Source organism: Callithrix jacchus, chromosome 8 (assembly GCF_049354715.1).
Source record: "Callithrix jacchus isolate 240 chromosome 8, calJac240_pri, whole genome shotgun sequence".
In the NCBI taxonomy this organism is placed as follows: Eukaryota; Metazoa; Chordata; class Mammalia; order Primates; family Cebidae; genus Callithrix; species Callithrix jacchus.
Window position 1 is genome coordinate 115,820,518 of NC_133509.1, and position 27,367 is coordinate 115,847,884.

General features: G+C 37.5%; 1 protein-coding gene across 13 annotated transcripts in view; it reads right to left on the reverse strand.

Moving 5' to 3' along the window:
- The window catches only part of CEP128 (centrosomal protein 128), a 449,218-nt gene that overhangs the window by 358,958 nt on the left and 62,893 nt on the right, over positions 1–27,367 (reverse strand). For all 13 annotated transcript variants that reach the window (XR_013521735.1, XM_078336006.1, XM_035261203.3 and 10 more), the window contains one exon: positions 2,476–2,592. Coding sequence is in view for 12 of the 13 variants with exons in the window: in XM_078336006.1 (XP_078192132.1) it covers positions 2,476–2,592 (117 nt within the window). In the remaining variant the exon portion in view is untranslated. The remainder of the gene's footprint in view (positions 1–2,475; positions 2,593–27,367) is intronic.

Genomic DNA, 27,367 nt, shown 5'->3' on the forward strand with positions numbered 1-27,367 from the left:
AAAAAATGCATCAATTACTATTATCATATGGTATAGGAATTTCCGTTTTAATAATCAAAAAGAAGAAAAAGTGTTTCCTCTCCTTAAACATGACCTTTCCAGAACAGTCTAAGCCATTTAACACGGGAGCAGGAAAATACATCAGCTTAATCTTTCCTAGCTTCCACTACTCTGTTTATAATCTAAAACCAGTTTTTAAAAACGTATAGGTCACTGCTTATATTAAAGTGACAAAATATGAAATTAAACAGTTCTTATCAATAGTGATCTCCTATTATATTGTCAGAGATGGAATCCAAATCACAGCTCAAGCTTTTAATCAAATTGACAATTACAATGCAAATACCCAGGCTCTGGTGTCTTAAGAAAAGGGAGTGGGAAGCAATCTTCCTCTCCCCTCTTTCTTTGTAATTTTGTGCATTCTGCAAAGAGAGAAGAAAATAAGTACAGAAAATTTCTCTAATTTTCCCTTGCAGAAAAGAACAATTGTCTCTTTAGTACTATTTTTATGCTCACCAGATGTAATTTGCTTTGAGAACAAATGTATAAAAATCAAGGTTAAGAAAAAAAAGCCTACCCACATGCTGTATCTAATTATTCAACAACATAGCCTCTTCAAAGTAATTACCAACTTACAAGGGTATGCCTTCTTCTGTGAAATGGAAGGAAATGGAATTTCAGAAAACAAAAGCAGATTTTTCTATCAGCTTACACTAAATTTTAGTGTAGCAATTTTTATTCCTAATTCTCAATTAACAGTGAAAAAAACTTTTAAAAAATCTGTTAATTTATAAAGGTTAATAATCTATAAGCACATGTAAGTGTATTTTTAGAATTCTTAGAAAAATCATTTCATAAATGAAAAGAATTTCCATTTGATTTGAATCTTTTGGGTTTCTTGTTTCTACTTTTTATATTTTATATACAGACCAAAGAAACATTTAAAAGAAATTTCAACAAATTAATTTTTCTAAAATGACAGTAACAAAATATAACCAATATAATAAAATAAGAATCCATAAGTGCACACAACAAGAAGTTCTTTCTTACAGTAGTATTTTATAAATGTAGAAGGAATAATAAATTTTTTTTAAATCACTATCTGGCACTACTATAGTAGTAATTGTTTCAGATGAGTCAATAATAGATGCTAAAATTAGTGAACGAATGTATGCTAGAAACAGGATATGTTCAAGTCCCAAAGAGCTGCCCTATAAAATAAATAATTTAAAAAGAATAATTGTAACCTTACAGTGGATAAACCCACCTGGTAGGCAAGACCATAACCAAGTGCTCGGTCTTTACCAGTAACGTAACAAACTAACATTATGTGACTCCTGATATGATATTATGGGAAGGATATAACTCCAATTATCTGAATTTCAAGCCAAAAGTCCATACCTGAATGAATCTAGTCATGAAGAAACATCAAGAAACCCAAAATGAAAGCCATTCTACAAAACAAATTGTTCGTACCCTGAGAAGTCATCACTCATGATGACTAAAAAACTGTTCCAGATTAAAGGGAACTAAAGAGACATGACAGCTAAATGCTATGTGTGAACCTATATTTTATCCTGGACCAGGAAAGGACACATTATAGTAGCAAAATTTGAATAAAACCTATAGATTAAACCATAGTATTTTATTTATTTGAATTTCCTAATTTTGATTGTTGTATTGTGACTATAAAACATACATATCAAATTATTTAGATGAAAAATGATTTTTTAATCAAATGATAGACAAGTATTTATATCGTGTCTGCAAACTGAAAATATTTCACAAAAAAATTACATATATGTGGATGTATCTAGAATAAATGACAAAGCAAGACTGGTGAAATATGAATAAGGGAATCTACGTAAAGGTTATACAGAAATTCTTTATTCTAAATTTTCAACTTTATCTACGTCTGAAGTTTCAAATTAAAAAGAGTACCTAAAGTGTAACTATTCTCCATTTTGAACTGGTTTGATAAAAACCTAATTCAAGAGTTGTAACACTTTTTCTGTAAAGGGCCAAACTGCTAATACTTTAAACTTGTGGGCCATATTTACTTGTGGGCTACAACTACTCAACTCTGGCCCAGTCTATGCCCAGAAAAATTAATCATAATAATTATACTTTCAGTTAACATTTTCTGAGCTTATGACAGACAGTATATTAAGTGCTTTACTACCATTATTCATTTATTCTTGCACTAATCTAATGAGGTGGATACTATTATTATTTCCATTTTCCACAGACAAAACTAGCACTTAGAGAAGTTAAGAAACTTGCCTAATTAAGGTCACACGGAGAGCGAGTATGAAACCAGGGAGGTCTGATTCTATATACTGAACTATAACCAATGTTATATTAATACTTCTCAGATGTGTTGAATTATACTGTCACATGCAATAACCATTTTAACATGGCTAAATAAATATCCAAATTCAGGATTTACATCCCATGAAAGCGTTTTTCACAAACCTCCTGTAGCTGCAGGGACATGAATCCCAGTTGATCTTGGCGTCTTTCCACCATCTCCCTCTCTGTACGCATCTCTCTCTCTAGTTCCTGAAGCCGCCGCTCCACCCGATCTGAAACCTTAATAAGAAAAACGGTAGCATTTTTAGAACTCAGAGAAACAGTAGCATTATAGAATGAGGAAGCAAAAACAGACTAAATTGAGAAGACAGTTTTATACCAGATACACTACTGTTTAAAGCATTTAAGACTGTTTTGTTTGCAAGGCCCTTTCTAATAACACTAACATGAAATAGCTGGCAAAAAGCATACTCAAAGTTACAAAAAAAAGTCATCATTGCTGTCCAAATAATCTACATTTGGATCCCAATAATTGCCTCAAGTGCTCTGAAGTATGATATAATTCAGTTGATCGGAGTTACAAGTAATACACTAGAAAATGGTGCCCTCTGGTGAGTTAGAATGTAAATACCAATTTTGCTAAAAATTGTTATTTGTTAGCCAATTAATGATAAATGGTTCTATCTAATTAGTTCTTTTCTATTTTATTATGCATGAGCATGACCTGCATATGAAGGCATTGATGTTTATTTGTAGGAAATAATTAAGAGGGCTTTACATTAGCTTGTGAATCTTTTCTATCGTGATCTCCTAAAAATAAACAAGCTTTTATAAAAGATCAAAAACTAAAGTCAAACTGAAAAAATGTTTAATTTGAACTCACTAAAATAAGCCTGAAAGAATTTTTCTTTCTGACACAAAATTTCCCTTACTAAGAGTTGCATAAATTCAAACACATCTCATGTACATCATTACACGCCCACTAAGTAAAATTTACAATGTCTATATTTGGTACAGGAGGACAGGGAAGACATTTGTATTCATATAAGAGAAGCAATAAACAGTTCCATTATAAGAAATCTTTCATCACCAATTATTTATATGACAAAGAGTCAAGAAAAGTCCTGACAAGGAATGTTACTGGGGTCGTACAAATGTTCTAAACTGAATTATGGAGGTGGCTGGATAACTCAGTAAATGTACAGGAAAAAAAGTCATTAAATTGTACACTTAAAGCATTAATTTTATGGTATATTACAGCTCAATAAAGATTTTTAAAAAATAAACACAAGTTTACTTAGGCAGAGCAAAAGTTTAGTTTACCCTGAACAGCAGGGATTTTAACTGCAAAACTTACTTTTAAGTGGATTTTTTTCTGCCTCTACCACTGCTGAGACAGAAAGACCAATTCTTCCTCAGCCTACTCAACATGAAGGATGAAGACCTTTATGATGATCAACTTCCATTTAACAAATGATAAAAGCATTTTCTCTTCCTTATAATTTTCTTAAAGACACTGTTTCTTTACTTTATTGTAAGAATACAATATATAACACATATACAAAATATGTGTTAATCTATGATGCTATTGTCAAGGCTTCCTGTCAATAGTAGGCTATTAGTAGTTAAGTTTTCGGGGAGCCCAGATTTACACTGTATCCCCAGACTCTGCCTTCAAATAGCTATCTACTGAAGATTGACAATGAATAAGCAGTTAAAATTTCTCTGATTAAATTCAATGAGTTGAATGACTTCTACATTTTAGAAAAGAAGGCTGGTCTTATCAGAATCCTATCAAAAGTAAAGCAGTCCAAATAACCACATACTGAAATCAATATCCAAAATTATTTAAACATCAGCAACTTTGCCACCATTAGCTAATACACGTGACAATACAGAGTTACTATATTTGGAAGATTGCTTCTCGATTTATTTATTTTTTTTTTTTGAGACAGTCTCACTGTCATCCAGGCTGGAATGGAGTGGCGTGATCTCAGCTCACTGCAACCCTCCCCTCCCAAGTTCAAGTGATTTTCCTGCCTCAGTCTTCCTAGTAGCTGGGATTACAGATACCTGCTACCATGCCTGGCTTATTTTTGTATTTTTAGGAGAGATGTGGTTTCACCATGTTTGCCAGGCTGGTCTTGAACTCCTGATCTCAAGCAATCCGCCCGCCTCGACCTCCCAAAGTGCAGGGATTATAGGCATGAGCCACCATGCCCAGCCTTCAATTCCTTCTAAGTAAGAGTTTTATTCAAACATAATTTCATGTGTTAATATACATATATATTGTGAAATAATAACTATAGTAAAGCTAATTCACATACCTATCACTTTACTTAGCTAACATTAGTTTTGCGAATACTATAGTCATCATTCTGTACATTAGCTCTCTAGAACTTATTCATCCTATATAAAGGAAACTTTGTACCCTTTGACCTATATAACCCCATTTTCCTGACCCTTCCCCAACCCTGTCCTGCCTCTATGAACTAGACTTTTTAGAGTTCACATATGAGATAATGCAGTATGTATGTATGTATGTATGTATGTATGCATGTATGTATGTATTTATTTATTTATTTATTTGAGATGGAGTCTTGTTCTATTGCCCTGGAGGGAGTGCAGTGGCACACTGCAACCTCTGCCTCCCAAGTTCAAGCGATTCTCCTGCCTCAGCCTACTGAACAGCTGAGGCTACAGGCATGTGCCACCACGCCTAGCTAATTTTTGTATTTTTAGTAGAGACAGGGTTTCACCATGTTGACCAGTAGTGTCTCGATCTCCTGACCTTGAGATCCACCTGCCTCCGCCTCCCAAAGCGCTGGGATTACAGGCTTAAGCTACCCCACCCAGCATTATTTATATTTTTGTATCTGCCTTACTTCATTTAGCATAAAGTCCTTCAGGCTCATCCATTTGTTGTTGTAAATGACAGGATTTCCTTCTTTTTTAAAGTTGAACAATATTCCATTGGGTGTATATACGTGTGTGTGTGCGCGCACGCGCGTGTGTGTTTATCTGTTCTTTGGTCAATAGATACTTACATTGTTTCCATATCTTGACTACTGTGAATAATGTTGCAATGAACACGGGTGTGCAGATATCTCTTCAAAACACTGATTTCCTTTAACATTAATATCAAAATTAAGAATAAAACTACCGAGAGAGGGGACTCAAGATGGCGCTGTGAGAACAACCCAGGATTGGAGCCCGCGTTGAATTCGCAAACGGTGAGTCAGTGCTGCATTTCCAGACTGATCTTTGTTGCCCACAGAACGGGGAAACTCCCAAGTATAAAAAGACACGGGACGCCAGGCAGTAGGTCTGCCTGGCGAAGCCGGCAGCCGGGGCGGCGGCGGCCGGCCCTACCCAGCAATCCCCACAGGGCGCGCTTGTCCGGGTGCCTTGTTGAACCGGCAACCTGAGACTTGAGAGGGCTGGACTTGAGACTGAACGAGACTTGCACAGTAGCCCAGCCCAGGGGATTGCAGGGACAGATCGGTTGGGATACCCAGTGGGACGAACAAAACCGCGATTTCAAACTATCCCGGGCAGACGGTCCGAGACGCTCTGTGGGGGAGGGGCGTCCACCACTATGGAGGCAACCTGCCCCAACTGATATACACGCCCACTGCTGAGGCAGCCAGCCGTTGCCGAGGCAACCCGCCCCAACTGAGATACACGCCCACTGCTGACGAAGCCAGCCGTTGCCGAGGCAACCCGTCCCTACTGAGATACACGCCCACTGCTGACGCAGCCTGCCGTTGCTGAGGCAACACGCTACAACGAAGAGACTCCGCCGCAGGGCGTGGCGGAGACCACAGCAGAGCCGGCAGCAACAGCGCGAATCACACAAGAGCAGGGCGGAGCCTCGGCAGCCAAACAGTGGCTAGTCTGCCTTTGAGCTGGGCAGGACACCTGATCGGACATCCAAAAATAAAGCCCAAACCCCTCAACACAGAGCATTTGAGAAAAAAAAAGGGTTGTTTAATGAGCTGTGTTGCAGCAGAATCAAACATAGCAGCCTAACAGCCCTGAATGAACAACAGAGTGCACAGCTCAGCAATTAAACCCCTATAAAGTACAAACTGTCTCCTCAAGCAGCTCCCTGACCCCTCTATATCCAAAAGACTGTCATTAGGCAGGCATCATCCTGGGACAAAGAGAGCAGAAAAAGAAACTGGTAGCATCCCTCGCTGTGCCACGGCTACTAGAGGTGCACCCCAGACAAGCAGGGTCTGGAGCGGACCTCAACAGTCATACAGCGAAGGGGCTAGACTGGTAGAAGGAAAACCAAGCAACAGAAATACTTCATCATCAACATTCTGGGTGTCCACTCAGAGACCCAAACGAAAAGTCAGCAACTACGCAGACGACCAGCGGACAAATCCACAAAGATGGGAAGAAACCAGCGCAAAAAGGAGGAAAACACCCGAAACCAGAACACATCGCCTCCTAGAAAGGACCAAGACTCCTCACCAGCAAGGGAACAAAGCTGGACGGAGAATGACTGTGACGAAATGACGGAATTAGACTTCAGAAGATGGATAATGAGAAACTTTTGTGAGCTAAAAGATCATGTATTAAATCAATGCAAAGAAACTAAGAACCTTGAAAAAAGATTTGAAAAAAGATTCGAGGAAATGATAACAAGAATGGATACCTTAGAGAGGAATATGAATGAATTAAAGGAGCTGAAAAACACAATACGAGAACTTCGCGAAGCAAACGCAAGTTTCAATAGCCGAATTGACCAAGCAGAAGAAAGAATATCTGAAGTCGAAGACCAACTCAATGAAATAAAACGAGAAACCAAGATCAGAGAAAAAAGCGCAAAAAGGAATGAACAAAGTCTCCAAGAAATGTGGGACTATGTGAAAAGACCTAACCTACGTTTGATAGGTGTACCAGAAGGGGACGAAGAGAATGAATCCCAGCTGGAAAATACTCTTCAGGACATCATCCAGGAAAATTTCCCCCACCTAGCAAGACAAGCCAACACTCAATTGCAGGAAATACAGAGAACACCACAAAGATATTCCGCAAGAAGAGCAACCCCAAGGCACATAATCGTCAGATTCAACAGGGTTGAAATAAAGGAGAGAATACTAAGGGCAGCCAGAGAGAAAGGTCGGGTCACCCACAAAGGGAAGCCCATCAGACTCACAGCAGATCTCTCGGCAGAAACACTACAAGCCAGAAGAGAGTGGGGGCCAATATTCAACATTCTTAAAGAAAAGAACTTTCAACCCAGAATTTCATATCCAGCCAAACTGAGCTTCAGAAGTGAAGGAAGAATAAAAACCTTTGCGAACAAGCAAGTACTCAGAGATTTTGTCACCACCAGGCCTGCTTTACAAGAGCTCCTAAAAGAGGCACTACACATAGAAAGGATCAATCAGTACCAGCCATTCCAAAATCACACTGAATGCTAAAGAGCTTCAAAATAATGAAGAATCTACAACAACTAACAGGCAAAACAGCCACTTAGCATCAAAATGGCAGTATCAAATTCACACATAACAATATTAACCCTAAATGTAAATGGACTAAATGCACCAATCAAAAGACACAGACTGGCAAATTGGATAAAAATCCAAAACCCATCAGTGTGCTGTATCCAGGAAACCCATCTCACATGCAAGGATACACAAAGGCTCAAAATAAAGGGATGGAGGAAGATTTACCAAGCTAATGGAAAGCAAAAAAAAGCAGGAGTTGCAATTCTCATCTCTGATAAAATAGACTTTAAAGCAACAAAGATCAAAAGAGACAAAGAAGGCCATTACATAATGGTAAAAGGATCGATACAACAAGAAGAGCTAACGATCCTAAACATATATGGACCCAACACAGGAGCACCCAGATACATAAGGCAAGTTCTTAATGACTTACAGAAGGACTTAGACTCCCACACAATAATAGTGGGAGACTTTAACACTCCACTGTCAATACTAGACAGATCAACCAGACAGAAAATCAACAAGGATACCCAGGGCTTGAACTCAGACCTGGAGCAAGCAAACCTGGTGGACATTTACAGAACTCTCCACCCCAAATCCACAGAATACACATTCTTCTCAGCACCACATCACACCTACTCTAAAATTGACCACATAATTGGAAGTAAAGCACTGCTCAACAAATGCAAAACAACTGAAATCATAACAAACAGCCTCTCAGACCATAGTGCAATCAAGTTAGAACTCAGAATTCAGAAACCGACCCAGAACCGCACAGCTTCATGGAAACTGAACAACTGGCTCTTGAATGTTGACTGGGTAAACAATGAAATGAAGGCAGAAATAAAGAAGTTCTTCGAAACCAATGAGAATGAAGACACAACGTGCCAGAACCTCTGGGACACATTTAAAGCAGTCTCTAGAGGAAAGTATATAGCAATAAGTGCCCATATGAGGAGAATGGAGAGATCCAAAATTGACACCCTATCGTCAAAATTGAAAGAGCTAGAGGAGCAAGATCAAAAAAACTCAAAACCCAGCAGAAGACAAGAAATTACTAAGATCAGAGCTGAGCTGAAGGAGATTGAGACACGAAAAACCCTTCAAAAAATCAATAAATCCAAGAGCTGGTTTTTTGAAAAGATCAACAAAATAGACAGACCACTAGCCAGATTGATTAAAAAGAAAAGAGAGAACAACCAAATAGATGCAATAAAAAATGATAAAGGGGAAATCACCACAGATTCCACAGAAATTCAAACCATCATCAGAGAATATTACAAACAACTCTATGCACATAAACTAGTAAACCTGGAAGAAATGGATAAATTCCTGGACTCCTGTGTCCTCCCAAGCCTAAACCAGGAGGAAGCTGAAACTATGAATAGACCAATAACAAGGTCTGAAGTTGAGGCAGCAATTAAGAGCCTACCTCACAAAAAAAGCCCAGGTCCAGATGGGTTCACAGCCGAATTCTACCAGACACACAAGGAGGAGCTGGTACCATTCCTTCTAAAACTATTTCAAACAATCCAAAAAGAGGGAATCCTTCCCAAATCATTTTATGAGACCAACATCATCCTGATACCAAAACCCGGCAGAGACCCAACGAGAAAAGAAAACTTCAGGCCAATATCCATGATGAACATAGATGCAAAAATCTTCAATAAAATATTGGCAAGCCGATTGCAACAGCAAATCAAAAAACTTATTCATCATGATCAAGTAGGATTCATCCCAGGGATGCAAGGCTGGTTCAACATACGCAAGTCTATCAACGTAATTCACCACATAAACAGAACCAAAAACAAAAACCACATGATTATCTCAATTGACGCAGAGAAGGCATTTGACAAAATTCAACAGCCCTTTATGCTAAAAACCCTCAATAAACTCGGTATCGGTGGAACGTATCTCAAAGTAATAAAAGCTATTTATGACAAACCAACAGCCAATATCATACTGAATGGGCAAAAACTGGAAGCATTCCCTTTGAAATCTGGTACTAGACAAGGATGCCCTCTCTCACCACTCCTATTCAATATAGTACTGGAAGTTCTAGCCAGAGCAATCAGGCAAGAAAAAGAAATAAAGGGTATTCAAATAGGAAAGGTGGAAGCCAAATTGTCTCTATTTGCAGACGACATGATAGTATACCTAGAAGACCCCATCGCCTCAGCCCAAAAACTCCTGAAACTGATAAACAACTTCAGCAAAGTCTCAGGATATAAAATCAATGTGCAAAAATCACAAGCATTCGTCTACACCAATAACAGACTTAAAGAAAGCCAAATCAAGAGCGAACTGCCATTCGCAATTGCTACAAAAAGAATAAAATACCTTGGAATACAACTCACAAGGAACGTAAGGGACCTCTTCAAGGAGAACTACAAACCACTGCTCAACGAAATCAGAGAGGACACAAACAGATGGAGAAACATTCCATGTTCATGGTTAGGAAGAATTAATATCGTGAAAATGGCTATACTGCCCAAAGTAATTTACAGAATCAACGCTATCCCCATCAAGCTACCATTGACTTTCTTCACAGAACTGGAAAAAACCACCATGAACTTCATATGGAACCAAAAGAGAGCCCGCATAGCCAAGTCAATTCTAAGCAAAAAGAACACAGCGGGGGGCATCACACTACCGGATTTCAAACTATACTACAAGGCTACAGTAATCAAAACAGCATGGTACTGGTACCAAAACAGAGATATAGACCAATGGAACAAAACAGAGGCACCAGAGGCAACACAACATACATACAACTATACAATCTTTGATAAACCTGACAAAAACAAGCAATGGGGCAAGGATTCCATGTTTAACAAATGGTGTTGGGAAAACTGGCTAGCCATGTGCAGAAAGCAGAAACTGGACCCCTTCCTGACACCTTACACTAAAATTAACTCCAGATGGATTAAAGACTTAAACATAAGACCTGGCACCATAAAAACCCTAGAAGGAAATCTAGGCAAAACTATCCAGGACATAGGAGTAGGCAAGGACTTCATGAACAAAACACCAAGAGCATTGGCAACAAAAGCCAAAATAGACAAATGGGACCTAATCAAACTCCACAGCTTCTGCACGGCAAAAGAAACAGTCACTAGAGTGGATCGGCAACCAACAGAATGGGAAAAAATTTTCGCAGTCTACCCATCTGACAAAGGGCTGATATCCAGAATTTACAAACAACTCAAGCAGATTTACAGGAAAAAAACAAACAAGCCCATTCAAAAGTGGGCAAAGGATATGAACAGATACTTTACGAAAGAAGACATATATGAGGCCAACAATCATATGAAAAAATGCTCATCATCACTGGTCATCAGAGAGATGCAAATCAAAACCACATTGAGATACCATCTCACGCCAGTTAGAATGGCGATCATTAAAAAATCTGGAGACAACAGATGCTGGAGAGGATGTGGAGAAAAAGGAACACTTTTACACTGTTGGTGGGAGTGTAAATTAGTTCAACCATTGTGGAAGACAGTGTGGCGATTCCTCAAGGCCTTAGAAATAGAAATTCCATTTGACCCAGCAATCCCATTACTGGGTATATATCCAAAAGACTATAAATCGTTCTACTATAAGGACACATGTACACGAATGTTCATTGCAGCACTGTTTACAATAGCAAAGACCTGGAATCAACCCAAATGCCCATTGATAATAGACTGGATTGGAAAAATGTGGCACATATACACCATGGAATATTATGCAGCAATCAGAAATGATGAGTTCGTGTCGTTTGTAGGAACATGGATGAATCTGGAAAACATCATCCTCAGCAAACTGACACAAGAACAGAAAATGAAACACCGCATATTCTCACTCATAGGTGGGTGATGAAAAATGAGAACACATGGACACAGAAAGGGGAGTACTAAACACTGGGGTCTATTGGGGGGAAAAGGGGAGGGCCAGTGGGAGGGGGAGGTGGGGAGGGATAGCCTGGGGAGAAATGCCAAATGTGGGTGAAGGGGAGAAGAAAAGCAAAGCACACTGCCATGTGTGTACCTACGCAACTGTCTTGCATGCTCTGCTCATGTACCCCAAAACCTATAATCCAATAAAAAATTAAAAAAAAAAAAAAAAAAAAAAAAAAAAAAAAAAAAGAATAAAACTACCAAATGATCCAGCAATCCCACTTGTATTCAGAAGTAGGATTGCTGGATCATTTGGTAGTTTTATTCTTAATTTTGATATTAATGTTTCTCTTATACAACTTCCGACATAGGTGCTAGTGATCCTTGCTTCTTGGTATTCATGCAGTTGTGTAATCCTCTACCCTGAGTGTAGGCTAGGCCTAGGGGCTTTCTTGTAATAAGTAAAACACTGCAAAAGTGATGGGATGTCACTTCTAATGTTAGGTTGCAAAAAACTGACTTCCAATTTGCTAGCATGTTCTCTCTTGCCAGTCATCTTCTTGTCTGCTTGTTCTAATAAAGCAAGCTGCCACGTTATGAGATGCTCTACATAGAGGTCACATATCAAAGAAACGAAAGAAGCCTTTGACCAACACGTCGTGACAAACTGAATTCTCAAGTCCAATAACCTACAGGGAACTACTGAATCCTGACAATGGCTTCATAAGCCAGAAAGCTGACTCATTCCAGTCAAGCCTTAAGAATGCAGCCTGCAAAGGACCCAGAGCCAAAGGGCCCACATAAGCCACACCTGTCACTCAAATTGTCACAGAAACTGCCAAATAAAATGTTTTAAGCCAGTTAGTTAGGGGAAATATGTTACATTAAATACTAATTGTACATATCCAGATGCCAGGGCCATCCCCAAAGGACCCAATATACAGGCCAGCCCCCACAGATGCAGGCATCAGGCCCACCTCCAGGAACTCAGGTTCCAGGTGCACCTTAGTACCAGATTGGTGCCTGTCAGCGTAGGCTCCAGGCCTTCCCCCTTGGGCCCACATATCAGGCCCATCCCAGCACCAGGCAGACCCCAGCAGACTTAGGCTCAAGTCTCACTACAGAGCCAGACCAGCTCCTATGGACATAAGCTCAAAGCCTACCCCTAAGAACCCAGGCACTAGGGACACACCTGCAGACCCAATCAACTTGGCTCACACCAGTAGACTCTGGTGTCAGGCCAGCCCCATAGGAGCCAGGATCCAGGGCCCCCAAGAAGACCCAAAGTCAATGTCTGCCCCAGTGAAATCAGGCTCCAGGCCCAAACTCATAAACCCAGACAACAGGCTAGCCTCTGGAACCCAGATATCAATCAAGGCCACCTGCTGACCCAGTCACAAGGCCACCTCCCAAAAAGGCACCAGCAATAAAGCCCACTAGAGACCCCACCAAAAGTCTCTGCACAGACTCATTAAGTAAATGGAATCCCTTGCCAAAGTCAGTCTATAAAGTCTGGAAAAAATGCCTACTTCTTCAAATGCAGAGAAACTAAGGCCATAAGGAACATAAATGATCAGGGAAACATGACATCACTAAGAGAATAAAAGAAAACACCAGCAACCAATCCCAAAGAAATGGAGATCTTCAAACTGACTAACAAAAAATACAAAACAATCATCTTAAACAAGTTCAGTGAGCTACAAGAGAATACAGTAATCCCATTTTACTCATGCAGGATACACCGCACAATCCCCAGTGGACGCCTGAAACCAAGGATAATATCAAACCCTACATATACTATGCAAAATTTTTCCCTTCCTCACAGATTCACAGATAAGAAACTTGTTCATATCATACAAATTAAAAATATCAGTACACATTTTTTTCTTTCCTTTTTGAGACTTTCACATTTTCACCTACAAGAAACACTTTATAGTTTCTCTTTGGCATTGCCAAACTGTCAGCATCACTACTCTGCACTTTGAAGACATTATTTTGTAAAATAAGGGTTACTTGAACAAAAGCACTATCAGGCTACTGAGACAGTGACCCTGATAACTGAGACGACTGCTAAGCAACTAATGGGTAGGTTGTGTCTATGGCATGGACATACTGGATAAAGAGATGATTCATGTCCCAGGAGGGATGAAGTGAGACCACGAAGAGTTCATCGCTCTACTCACAATGGCATGCAATTTAAATCTTATGAATTATTTATTTCTGGAATTTTTCATTTACTATTTTTATACTGCAATTGACCACATGAAGCAGAAACCATAGAAAGCAAAACTGGGAAAGGACAGACTCCTATACAGACAACAAAATCAGAAAATTGTTAGATGAACAAAACTAGAAATTCAACAGAGATAGAAATGAACAAAACAGAAACTCTGAATCTAAACAACACAATGACTGAATTGAATAATTCCAGAGCAAGCGTGAAGCAAACTAGATCAAGGAGAAGGATCTCATGAGTGCAAAGACAGGTCATTTGAAACTGCCCACTCAGAGAAACAAACAACAACAACAACAAAAAAAAAAAAAAACAGAGAAAAAGAATGAAAAGACTATGGAATTTATGAGATACCATCAAGTAAAGAAATTTACTCATTATAAAAAATCCCAGAAGGAGCAAAAAAGAGAAGAAGATGAGAGGAATTTGCTTAAATAATGGCAGAAAACTTTCTATGTCTGGAAAAAGAACATCCAGATCCTTGAAGATCAAGTAACAACAAATAGATTAAAGAGATCTTACTAAATCACACAATAATCAAATTCTCAAAAGGAAAAAAAACATAGAGAAAATGCTGAAAGCAGTGAGAGACAAACAACTCAACACATAGAAGGGAACCCTTATGAGACTATCAGTGACTGTCTCAGCAGAAACCAGGAGAGAAGGAAAATAATATATTCAAAGTGCTGGTGTGGGGTGGTGGGGGCAGGGGTAGAGGGGAGGGGCAGTGCTGCCAACCAAGAATATCATCACCATTAACTTGCCTTACAAGAAATATAAAAGAGAGTTCTTCAAGACCAAATGAAAGAATGCTAATAACATACAAGCATGTGAAAGGATAAAATTCACTATAAAAGTACGAATATATTCAAATTTAAAATACTCTAATACCTATAATGGTATTGTTTAAGTTACTTTTAAGTCTAGTATGAAAGTCAAAAGATAAAATATTAAAAATAACTATAGCTACAATAATTTTAATAAACAATATTTAAAGAGGTAAACTTTGACATCAATAATGTAAAATGGGAGGAGAAGTTAAAGAGTAGACTCTTTGTCAAAGTTAAGTTGTTATCAGTTTAAAATGGACTGTACAAGATGTTTTATGTAAACATCATGGTAATTGGAAAGAAAAAAACTTGTTACACATATCTAAAAAACAGAGAAAGAGTCAAAGGATACCACTACAGAAAATTATCAAATCACAAAGGAAGACAGAGAGAAAGAATGGAATGAAGAAACTATAAAACATTCAGAAAATAATTAAGAAATGACAGTAGCAAGTTCTCACCTATAAATAAATGCTTGTAAACAAATTAAGTTATCCAATCAAAAGACATAGAGCAGCTACACTGACGTATTCTAATGACCCAACTGTATGCTGCCAAAAGAGACTCACAAATAGACTTTAGAGACACAAATAGATTGAAAAATGAAGGGATAGAAAAAGATACTCTATACAAATGGAAACTAGAAGAAAACAGAGATAGCTATACTTATATCAGAGAAAACCATAAGTCAAAAAATGTAAAAAGAAACAAAGAATGTCATTAAATAATTATAAGGAAGTCAATTCATCAAGAGGATATAATTGTAAATGTGTATGTACCCAATCAGAGCACCTAAATATATAAAGCAAATCTTAATAGATCTGAAGAAAAAGATTAAATGGAAATACAATAGTAGTATTGCAGACAATGGACAGATCATCCAGATGGAAAGGCTACAGAGAAACATTAGACTTGATCTACACTTTAGAACAAATAGACCTAACAAACATATACAGAACATTCCATCAAACAGTAGCAGAATACACATTATTCACAAGCATGCACAGAACATTCTCCAGGATAGATCATGTTAGGCCACAAAACGAATCTTAATGTATTTAAGAAAATAAGTATCACTTTGGATACTAGTGGTATAAAACTAGATACAAGTGAACAGGAAAATTTACTAATATATGGAAATTAAACTGCACAATTCTGAACAACCAATAGGTCAAAGAAAAAATTTAAAAGGAAAAATATATCTTGATACAAATACAAACAGAAATGCAATACACAAAACCTATAGGATGCAAAAAGCAGTTCTAAGAGAGAGTTTTGTGGCAATAAATGCCTACAAATAGAAGAAGTTCTCAAATAAATAACCTAACTATACCTCAAAATAACTAAAAACTGAAACAAAAACAAAACTAACCCACTGTCAGAAGAACGGAAATCACAAAGATTGCAGCAAAAATAAATGATATAGAGACTATTAAAACAAAAAAAGATCAATGAAACTAACAGTTTTTTGTATTTTTTTTAACTTTTATTTTAGGTTCGGGGTACATGCACAGGTTTGTTTTATAGGTAAACTTATGTCAAAAAGGACTGTTGTACACATTATTTCTTCACCCAGGTACTAAGCCTAGTACCCAGGAGTTATTTTTTTTCTGCTCAGAGTTACTTTTTTGAAAAGATAAACAAATCTGACAAAATGCTAGCTAGACTAAAAAAAAAAAGTAATGGCTCAAGTAAATAAAATCAAAAGTAAATGAGGAGACATTACAAATAGCACCACAAAAATACAAAGACTTATAAAAGAATACTATGAACAACAAATTGGATAACCTTGAAGAAATGGGTAAATTCCTAAAAAAAATTTCAACTTACTGAGACGGAGTCACAAAGAAACAGAAAATAGAAACAGAAAATCTAAACAGACCAATAATGAGTAAGGTGATTGAATCAGTAATAAAAAACTTCCGAACAAAGAAAAGCCCAGAATCTGATGACTTCACTGGTAAAATCTACCAAACATTTAAAGAAGAACTAATACCAATCCTTCTCAAGCTCTTTCAAAAAACTGAAGATAAGATAACATGTCCAACCTCATCCCATGAGGCCAGCAGTACCCTGATATCAAATACACTACTAAAAAAGAAAATTACAAGCCAATATCCCCGATGAACACAGATGTAAAAATCCTCGGGCCAGGTGCGGTGGCTCACGCCTGTAATCCCAGCACTTTGGGAGGCCGAGGCGGGTGGATCACGAGGTCAAGAGATCAAGACCATCCTGGTCAACATGGTGAAACCCCGTCTCCACTAAAAATACAAAAAATTAGCTGGGCATGGTGGCACGTGCCTGTAATCCCAGCTACTCAGGAGGCTGAGGCAGGAGAATTGCCTGAACCCAGGAGGCGGAGGTTATGGTGAGCCGAGATTGCGCCATTGCACTCCAGCCTGGGTAACAAGAGCGAAACTCCGTCGCAAAAAAAAAAAAAAAATCCTCTGAAAAATACTAGCAAACCAAATTCAGTAGCACATTAAAAGAATCATTACACCATGATCACTTAGAATTCATCCCCATAATACAAAGCTGTAAATCAGTAAATGTAATATACCACATTAACAGAAGAATAAAAATCATGATTTTCTCAATAGAGGCAGAAAAAGCATTTAATATAATTCAACATCCTTTCATGATAAAAAGAGAAACTTTCAATAAATTAGACATTGAAGGAACGTATTTTAACATAATAAAGGCCATATACATCAAGCCAACAGTTAACATAGTACTCAACAGTAAAAAACTAAAAGCTTTTTCTCTAATATCAGAACAAGCCAAGGATGCCCACTATGAACACTTTTATTCAAAGTAGTACTGAAGGTCCTGGCCAGAGCAAGTAGGCAAGAAAAAGAAATAAAAGGCATCTAGATGAGAAGGGAAGAAGTTAAATTGTCCTTGTTTTCAGATTACATGATCTTATATATAGAAAGCCCTAAGGAGTCCCTTAAAAAAAAACTGTAAGAAGCATTAAACAAATTCAGTAAGCTGCAGAAATCAAAGTTCAACATATAGGAATCAGTAGCATTTCTATATATACCAATTCAAAAAAAAAATCCATATTCACCACAGCATCCAAACAACACAAAGAAATAAATTTACCTAAGAAGATGAAAGATTTGTACTCTGAAAGTGATAAAATATTAAAGAAAGAGGAAGTCAGCGATGTAAAAACTTCGGAAAAGAAAATAGCCAGTAGGGAAAAAATATCAAGATATAAAGAGAAAGCCACATAATATAGGCACTATAGACTATGGTAAGGAATTTGGAACAAAAGAAACCCAGGTAGGATTTTTAAACCTGGAGAAATAATTAAACATAATGGCAAGTAAAAAAATAATATGGCTGCAGTGAGCAGCACAGATAAAGGCAGGTATGGGAGCAGAGGGACCAACTTCAATGGATGCCACTGTAGTAAACCAACTGAGAAGAGATGGTAGCTTGAAAAGTAGTATTAGAAGTAGATGGACTACAAAAAAAAAAAAAAAAAAAAAAGAAGTAGATGGACTTCAGCAAGATTTCAGAAGTGATTAAATCAAATTTTAATTTTAATTTCAGAAATTAAAGAACAGGATTTTGTAATGGACTGGAAGTCTGGTGTAAAGAAATGGATCTAGGTGAATCCTTGGTGACCAGCTTAAGAAGCTGGATGGAATGTGATGCCATTTCCTGAGACAGGGAAGACCAAAGTAAGTAAAAACAGCCCTAAATGAAGGTTGTGGACCTCAACCTAAAGACTTTTCATATATTTATAGCTTTTAAGTGATGACATAATTCCTAAGAATAAGAATTATTTTAAAGAAAGCATATTTTAGTACTTCTTTATTTTTTTCTATCTCTGAGACCTAAGCGGGAAAATATTATAAATGTAATCCAGTACTAAAAAATTCATATTTATCAGGATACCATTATCAACTAACTTTAATACTAGAATACCAAATATTACTAAATATCCATATTTGGTTATAAAAATAGCAAAATAACAAGAATACAAAATAGAATGGCTTTTAAGATTAGTATTTAATGAAAGGAGGTCAAACAAAAGAAAAAGCATTCTGTTGAAAAGACTGTATTCTTGCTTTTCAATACATTGATTCCTCAGATCTTTAATAATACCTGGTGCTTCACAGTCTACTTAAATAAATGTTATATATCCTGCTGCTGTAATCTATTCAATAATCATGTTATTCTAAATGCAGTAATGACGAAATCCTTACAAATTCTATTGATGGTCAGCCCTTCCAGAAACAGCTGGATCCACGTTTACATTTTTATTTTTAATAGTGATCCTCATATAGAAAACTAAAATAGAATTGACTTTTTCCTTCATAAATAATCAAACAACATCTAGTCACATCACAGACAACTCAATAAACTCTAGACAACTAATAAACTGAAATTTCCCCTATGTTATAAGGCCTACACAATATTGATTGCTTATCACCATAATTAAGTGTTAATAAAAATATTTTTGATGACATCATAATATAAACAATAACTATTCCCTTCCAATAGGCAACTTGACATAACAAAAAACATTTATGATTCACAAAAGATTACCAAATCAAATGTTGGCACACATGACATCATCCAAAACTGTTGGTCTTTCAAAGAAAAATGTGTTCCATAAGCTTTCAAGATATATTTTAGTTACTGAAAAAATGCATGATAAACAATCGTAGCCTCAGAATAACACACAGTAAGTGTGATTAACAGTGCTTATCAGTAGAAAGTGAAACTGGCAAGAGATAGGGGGAGTCATTTATTTTCAGTTTATGTATGTACAATATTTAAGTTTGCCACAGTGAATGTGCATCGTTTTGGTAATTTTATTTTAAATTTAAATCTGAAGCAGGGGAAATAACTGCAGCCTCTGAGAAGCTTAATACTCAAATAATGAAATCATCTTCTCTGACAGCAGGTTATCATGAATTCACAAATACAACACAGTATGTCAACCAGTTATAAAACATAACTGTTGACTTCAATTGGAATAAGTGAGTCACAAAGTCTATATTATGCCCTGGAAGCAAACATCATGTAGCCTTCAGAAGACCTTCTGAATTTCAACAATGTTATTATTAAGTTTTGCTTTGGACAACTGTTTCTTAATCAGGACTACAAACGCTAGCAAAAGTTTGAGATGCCCTTTGTGCAATTATGAGAAAACCTTACCTTGACAGCAAATTACAGAAAGCACAAAACAAGGTTTAACATCATAACTTGATGTAAGGAACTGGAACATGAACAATTCAACTGAGTGCATATTATGTGGGCAGCATTTTCTGGGTTTAGACAATTTAAAAGGCAGTGTCCTCAAGAGCTGGGCAGAGTGGACGGTTGGGTGAACTAGCAAGTTGTCTACAGCAATTACACCAATGAGCTGGGCACCAGTGAGGTGTGACATCCAGTTGTGCTTTATGTGATGTGGAGTCATTCTTGATGCATGGCAGTAAAGATGAGAAAGAGTTTGAGCTTTCTCTGAATTCAGCTAACTGCTAACTTTTTACTCAGTGGCTACATTTTAAACACAAAGTTAAACTGTAGAATATATATTATCTATATATATTACTGGTTTTATTTGCTATGTGAAAGAAATCCAAATAAGATGATAACTGTTCATTATGGGTTCTCTTGTCACATGGTAGAAGGTGAAACAATATATGTAATGTGTACTATGCAAACTAGTATTAAACCCCAAACTGAAACCATTCCAACTGTCTAACAGCTTCAAAAAACAGCATGATACTATAACTGGATATAACCATGGCTCACTCAGGTCTACAAGGACATCAGTAGAATATTAATAATATCTGAATTTAGCTCAAAGCCCATTTACAAGTGATATAATTTGGCTGTGTCCCAACCCAAATCTCATCTTGAATTGTAACTCCCACAATTCCCATGTGTCATGGGAGGAACCCAGTGGTAGGTGATTGAATTATGGGGGTGGGTCTTTCCTGCGCTGTTCTCATGATAGTGAATAAGTCTCACGAGATCTGACGGTTTTAAAAACAGTAATTTCCCTGCACAAGTTCTCTCTTTTTGCCTGTCATCATCCATGTAAGATGTAGCTTTCTCCACCTTGCCATCCATCACGACTGTGAGGCCTCTCCAGCCTTGTGGTACTGTAAGTCCACTAATCGTCTTTCTTTTGTAAATTGCCCAGTCTCAGGAATGTCTTTATCAACAGCATAAAAACAGACAAGTACATTCACAAAATATATATCTATGTAGCAAGTAGAAGAAGCCTCATGCAACGGTTGAAAAACTTAGTGAAATCTTGTACATTAGAAATAGCAAACATAGCCTGGATGTGGTGGAGTGACTCATGCCTGCAATCCCAGCCTGTAATCCCAGCACTTTGGGAGGCTGAGGCAGGCGTATCACCTGAGGTCAGGAGTTCAACATCAGCCTGGCCAACATGGCAGAACCCTGTCTCTATTAAAAATACAAAAATGAGCCAAGTATCATGGCACACACCTATAATCCCAGTTATTCAGGAGGCTGAGGAAGGAGAATCACTTGAACCTGAGAGGCAGAGGTTGCAGTGAGCTGAGATCACATCACTACATTCCAGTCTGGATGACAAAGTGAGAATCTGTCTCAAAAAAAAAAAAAGAAAAAAGAAAAAGAAAAGACATAGTAAACATAGTAATGACATCTGATATATTAAAAAAAAAAAAAAAGATTAAAGGAGTTTCACTTCCAAAAATAACAGACTATATAATTCAGATGAAAATAACTAGAGAACTAGAAAGAATATTTTAAACAAAATTGTGTTTTAAAACAGAGAAGTTAAAAAGTACTAAGGAAATATGAGAATAACATGCAGAAGAAAGAAACCCAGATTGAACAGTCTATCCTTTAGAACCACTTTGCCTCCCGAAATATCAGCTCATTTTAGAAATGGCAGCTGAGACACTGAGATGCTGAAAATAGTTTTTACCAGATTCTTAAGGTTAAATGAGAAAAAGAGTTGAATTAAGAGACTTGCAAGTAATGGGTCCCTGATTAATCACTCTCTTAGCCTTTGAACTGGAATCCTGAAGGGCTATGCACAGCAGTAATGATGAGCCAGAAATACTTAAAGCTGCCAAGACAGGACTCTCAGGTCCATCTGCAGCTAAAAGTTTTCCCTTTCCCTTACAAAAGCCACTTGTAGAGTTTGGAAGGAGTGACCATACCCCCAGATAAGCAGAAATTAACATAGGGGCACAGAAAAAAATGATAAAGCAAGGAAATATTACACCACCAAAGGACCACTATAATTATACTGTAAATGATCCCAAAGAAACAAAAATTTATAAATTGTCCCAAAGGAATTTCAAAATAATACTCTAAAAAATCCAATGAGATGCAAGAAAATACAAATAGACAATTCAATAAAAACAGGAAAAAAATTCATGATCTGAATGAGAAATTCAACAAAGAGATATGTATCATTAAAAAAAGAACCAAACATAAATCTTGGAGTTGAAGAATTCAATCAATGAGATAAAAATAAAATTGAGAGCTACAACAGCAGACTAGATCAAACAGAAGAGAGAATCTGCGAATTTGAAGAGGAGTATTTTGAAATTACTGTGCCAGAGGGGAAAAAAAGAATGAAAAAGAGTAAAGACTTATAAAACAAACAAATGTTTACATTATGGAAATTTCATAAAGAGAAAAAATGTTTACTTAATGAAATAATTACTGAAAACCTCCCAAGTCTTGGAAAAGATACAGATATCCACATCTATGAAGCTCAAATATTCACAAATAGATTCAACTCAAAGAGATTCTCTTCAAGTCATATTATAATCAAACTGTAAAAATTCAAAGATGGTTTTTAAAAGCAGCAAGAATTAACATCAAAGCATCTTACACTATTCCAAAAAGTGGAGCTAGAAGAAATACATCAAAACACATTTATGAAGGAGCATCACTTTGACACCTAAGCCAGATAAAGACATCACAAGAAAAGAAAGCTATAGGGCAATCTTTCTGATGAACACTGATGTAAATCCTCAATAAAATATTTGCAAACCAAAGCCAACAACACATCAAAAAAATTATACCTCATGACTAGATAGGATTTATCCCTGGCATGCAAGTCTGATTGAACATATGCAAATCAATGTCATACACCATATTAACAGAACAAAAGATAAAAACCACATAAAAATCTCAACTAATGCAAAAAAAAGCATTTAACAGTGTTCAACATACTTTCTTAAACACTGTCAACAATTTATGGATATAAGAAAAGTTCCTCAATATAATAAGAGCCATTTATCAAAAGCCCATAGTGGGCATTACAAAAATGAAGAAAAACTGAAGCTTTTCCATTAAGATCCAGAACAAGGAAAGGATGCCCCCTCTCACTATTTCTATTCAGCAAAGTACTAAAAGTACCAGCAAGAACAATCAGACAAGAAAAAGAAATAAAATGCATACAACTGGAAAAGAAGTAAAGTTATCTCTATTTGCAAAGGAAATGTCCTATACATCAAGGACTTCAAAGATCCCACAAAAAAACTATTAAAAATAATTAGTTCAGTACAGGATACAAAATCAACACATAAAAATTACTACATTTTTATATACAATAACCTAACTGAAAAAGAAATCAGGAAAATAGTTCAATGATAGCATTAAAAAAAAAACTGAAGAAGCAAGAATAAACCAAACACCAAATTAGAAAAAAAATATAATAAAGACCAGAGTAGAAATAAATGAAATTAAAATTAAGAAAACACAAAAGATCAATGTAATGAAACTTGGTTTTTTGAAAAGATAAATAAAACAGACAAACCTTTAGCCAAACTAAGAAAAAAATGGAGAGGACCCAAATAAATAAAATCAGAGGTAAAAATGGGTACATTACAACTGCTATTGCAGAAATTCAAAGGACCATTAGTGCTACTATGAGTAACTATATACCAATAAATTGGAAAATCTAGAAGAAAACTTCTAGATACACACAACCTACACAGACTGAACCATGAGAAAATCCAAAAGCTGGGATCCAAGATGGCCAAACAGGAACAGCTCTGGAGTGCAGCTCCCAGTGAGAACAACCCAGAGGGTGAGTGATCACCGCATTTCCAAATGAGTTATTACTGACCATAGACCACAAGATTCCCAGGCTGAAAAGTGCCACAAGTTTCCAGCACAGCTATTTCAGCCAGTGTAGCAGGTCTCTGCACAAAAACTCACACAAATCTGGGCAGCTGTTTCAACTGGCACCTGGAACACCTCAGAAAGAAAAAAAAGGGGGCTGAAACAGGGAGCCAGGTGATCTGGCTCAGCAGGTCCCACCCCTACAAAGACCAGCAATCTGAAACCCTCTGGATTGATTGAGAGTTTCACAGCAAGCACAGCTGGCCCGAGGATGGTCCAGCTCTGTGATGGAAGGGTGTCCACCATTACCGAGGCAGTCCACCACTACTGAGGCAGTCTGCCATTACCAAGGCAGTCCGCCATTACAGAGGCAGTCTACCATTACTGAGGCAGACCGCCATTACTGAGGCAGTTCTAACTATATCTCTATAAACAAAACCACAAGAAAGGTCACACAGCAGCTGGGCAGAGTCCATGGCAGCTCAGCAAAACCTCTGCTGGCAGACAGTAACTAGGCTGCACAGTCACAGTCCTTGCTGCACAGTGCATCTCTGAAAAAAGGCAGCAGCATGGCAGAAACTTATAAAGCAAGCTCCAACTACCCAGGACAGAGCACCTAGGAAAAAAGGTGGTTATGAGTTCCACTGCAGCAGACTTAAACATACCTGCCCAGCAGATCTGAACGGAACAACAGAGCTCATGGTTCAGCACTTGAGCTCCTATAAGGAACAGCTTGTCTCCTCATGCAGCTCCCTGAACCCCATATACCCAAAGAGACACCTCATAAAGGAGAACTCAGGCTGACATCTGAAGGGTATCCTTCCGGGATGAAGATAACAGATGAAACTGGCAGCAACCCTTACTCTTCTGCAGCTGCTGCAGGTGATCCCCAGGCAAGCAGGGTTTGCAGAGGACCTCCAGCAGTCCTACAGCAGAGAGGCCTGACTACTAGAAGGAAAACTAAAAAACAGGAAGAACATCATCACCAACAAAAAGGACAACCACTCAGAGACCCTATCCGAGAGTCACCAACTATAAAAACCACAGGTAGATGAATCCACAAAGATGGGGGGGGAGCAAAAAAGGATGAAAACACTGAAACCCAGAATGCCTCTCCTCCTCCAAGGGATGATACCTCCTCACCAGCAAGGGAACAAAGCTGGATGGAGAATGAGTCTGATAAATTGACAGAAACAGGCTTCAAAAGGTGGGTAATAAACTTTTCTGAGCTAAAAGAATGTGTTCTAACCCAATGCAAAGAAACGAAGAAGGTTGAAAAAAACATTTGACAAAATGCTATTGAGAATAAACAGCTTAGAGAAGAATATAAATGACTTGATGGAGCTGAAAAACACAAAACGAGAACTTCGCAAAGCATACACAAGTTTCAATAGCTGAATCGACCAAGCAGAAGAAAGGATATCAGAGATTGAAGATCAACTCAAAGAAATAAAACAAGAAGGGAAGATTAGAGAAAAAAGAGTGAAAAGAAATGAACAAAGTGTCCAAGAAATATGGGATTATTGGAAAAGACCTAATCTACGCTTGAAAGGTGTACCTGAACAGGATGGGGAAAAGAAATCCAAGCCGGAAAACACTCTTCAGGATATTACCCAGGAGAACTCCCCAACCTAGCAAGACAGGCCAATATTCAAGTCCAGGAAATACAGAGAACACCACAAAGATGTTCCACAAGAAGAGATTTTCAACCCCAAGGCACATAATCATCAGATTTGCCAGGGTTGAAAAGAAGGTTAAAAATGCTAAGGGCAGCCAGAAAGAAAGGTCGGACTACCCACAAAGGGAAGCCCATCAGACTCACAGTGGATCTCTCAACAGAAACCCTGCAAGCCAGAAGAGACTGGGGGCCAATATTCATCATTAAAGAAAAGAACTTTCAAACTAGAATTTCATATCCAGCCAAACTAAGCATCATAAGCAAAGGAGAAACAAAATCCTTTACAAACAAGCAATCGCTGAGAGATTTCGTCACAGCAGGCCTGCCTTACAAGAGCTCCTGAAAGAAGCACTAAACATAGAAAGGAACAACCAGTACTAGCCACTCCAAAATCATACCAAATGGTAAAGAGCATTGACACAGTGAAGAAATTGCATCAAGTAATGGGCAAAACAACCAGCTTAGCATCAAAATGGCAGGATCAAATACACACATAACAATATTAACCTTAAATGAAAATGGGCTAAATGCCCCAATCAAAAGACACAGACTGGCAAATTGGATAAAAAGTCAAAACCTAACGGTGTGCTGTATCCAGGAAACCCATCTCACGTGGAAGGACACACACAGGCTCAAAATAAAGGGATGGAAAAAGATTTACCAAGCAAATGGAGAGCAAAAAAAAGCATGAGTTGCAATCCTACTCTCTGATAAAATAGACTTTAAACCTACAAAGATCAAAAGAGACAAAGAAGGGCATTACATAATGTAAAAGGATCAATGCAACAAGAAGAGCTAGCCATCCCAAATATATACACACCCAATACAGGAGCACCCAGATACATAAACCAAGTTCTTAACAACCTACAAAGAGACTTAGACTACCACACAATAATAGTGGGAGACTTTAACACTCCACTGTCAATATTAGACAGATCAACAAGACAGAAAATTAACAAAGATATCTAGGACTTGAACTCTGATCTGGACCAAGCAAACCTAATAGACATATACAGAACTCTCCACCCAAAATCCAAAGAATATACATTCTTCTCAGCATCACATCACACCTACTCTAAAACTGACCACATAATTGGAAGTAAATCACTCCTCAACAAATGCAAAAGAATGGAAATCACAACAAACCGTCTCTAAAACCACGGTGCAATCAAATTAGACTCAGAATTAAGAAACTAACTCAGAACCACACAACATCATGAAAACTGAACAACTGGCTCTTGAATGTTGACTGGATAAACAATGAAATGAAGGCAGAAATTAAGATGTTCTTCAAAACCAATGAGAACGAAGACACAACATACCAGAATCTCTGAGACACATTTAAAGTAGTGTCTAGAGGAAAATTTATAGCAATAAATGCCCACATGAGAAGCAAGGAAAGATCTAAAATGGACACCCTATCATCAAGATTGAAAGAGCTAAAGAAGCAAGATCAAAAAAACTCAAAAGCTAGCAGAACACAAGAAATAACTAAGATGAGAGCAGAACTGAAGGAGATAGAGACACACAAAAAAAAACCTTCAAAGAATCAATAAATACAGGAGCTGGATTTTGAAAACATCAACAAAATAGACAGACTGCTAGCCAGATTAACAAAAAAGAGAGAAGAATCAAATAGATGCAATAAAAAATGATAAAGGGGATATCAGCACCAATTCCACAGAAATACAAATTACAATCAGAGATTACTACAAACACCTCTATGTATATAAACCAGTAAACCTGGAAGAAATGGATAAATTATTGGACACTTGCATCCTACCAAGCCTAAACCAGGAAGAAGGTGAAACCATGAATAGACCAATAACAGGGGCTGAAGTTGAGGCAGCAAT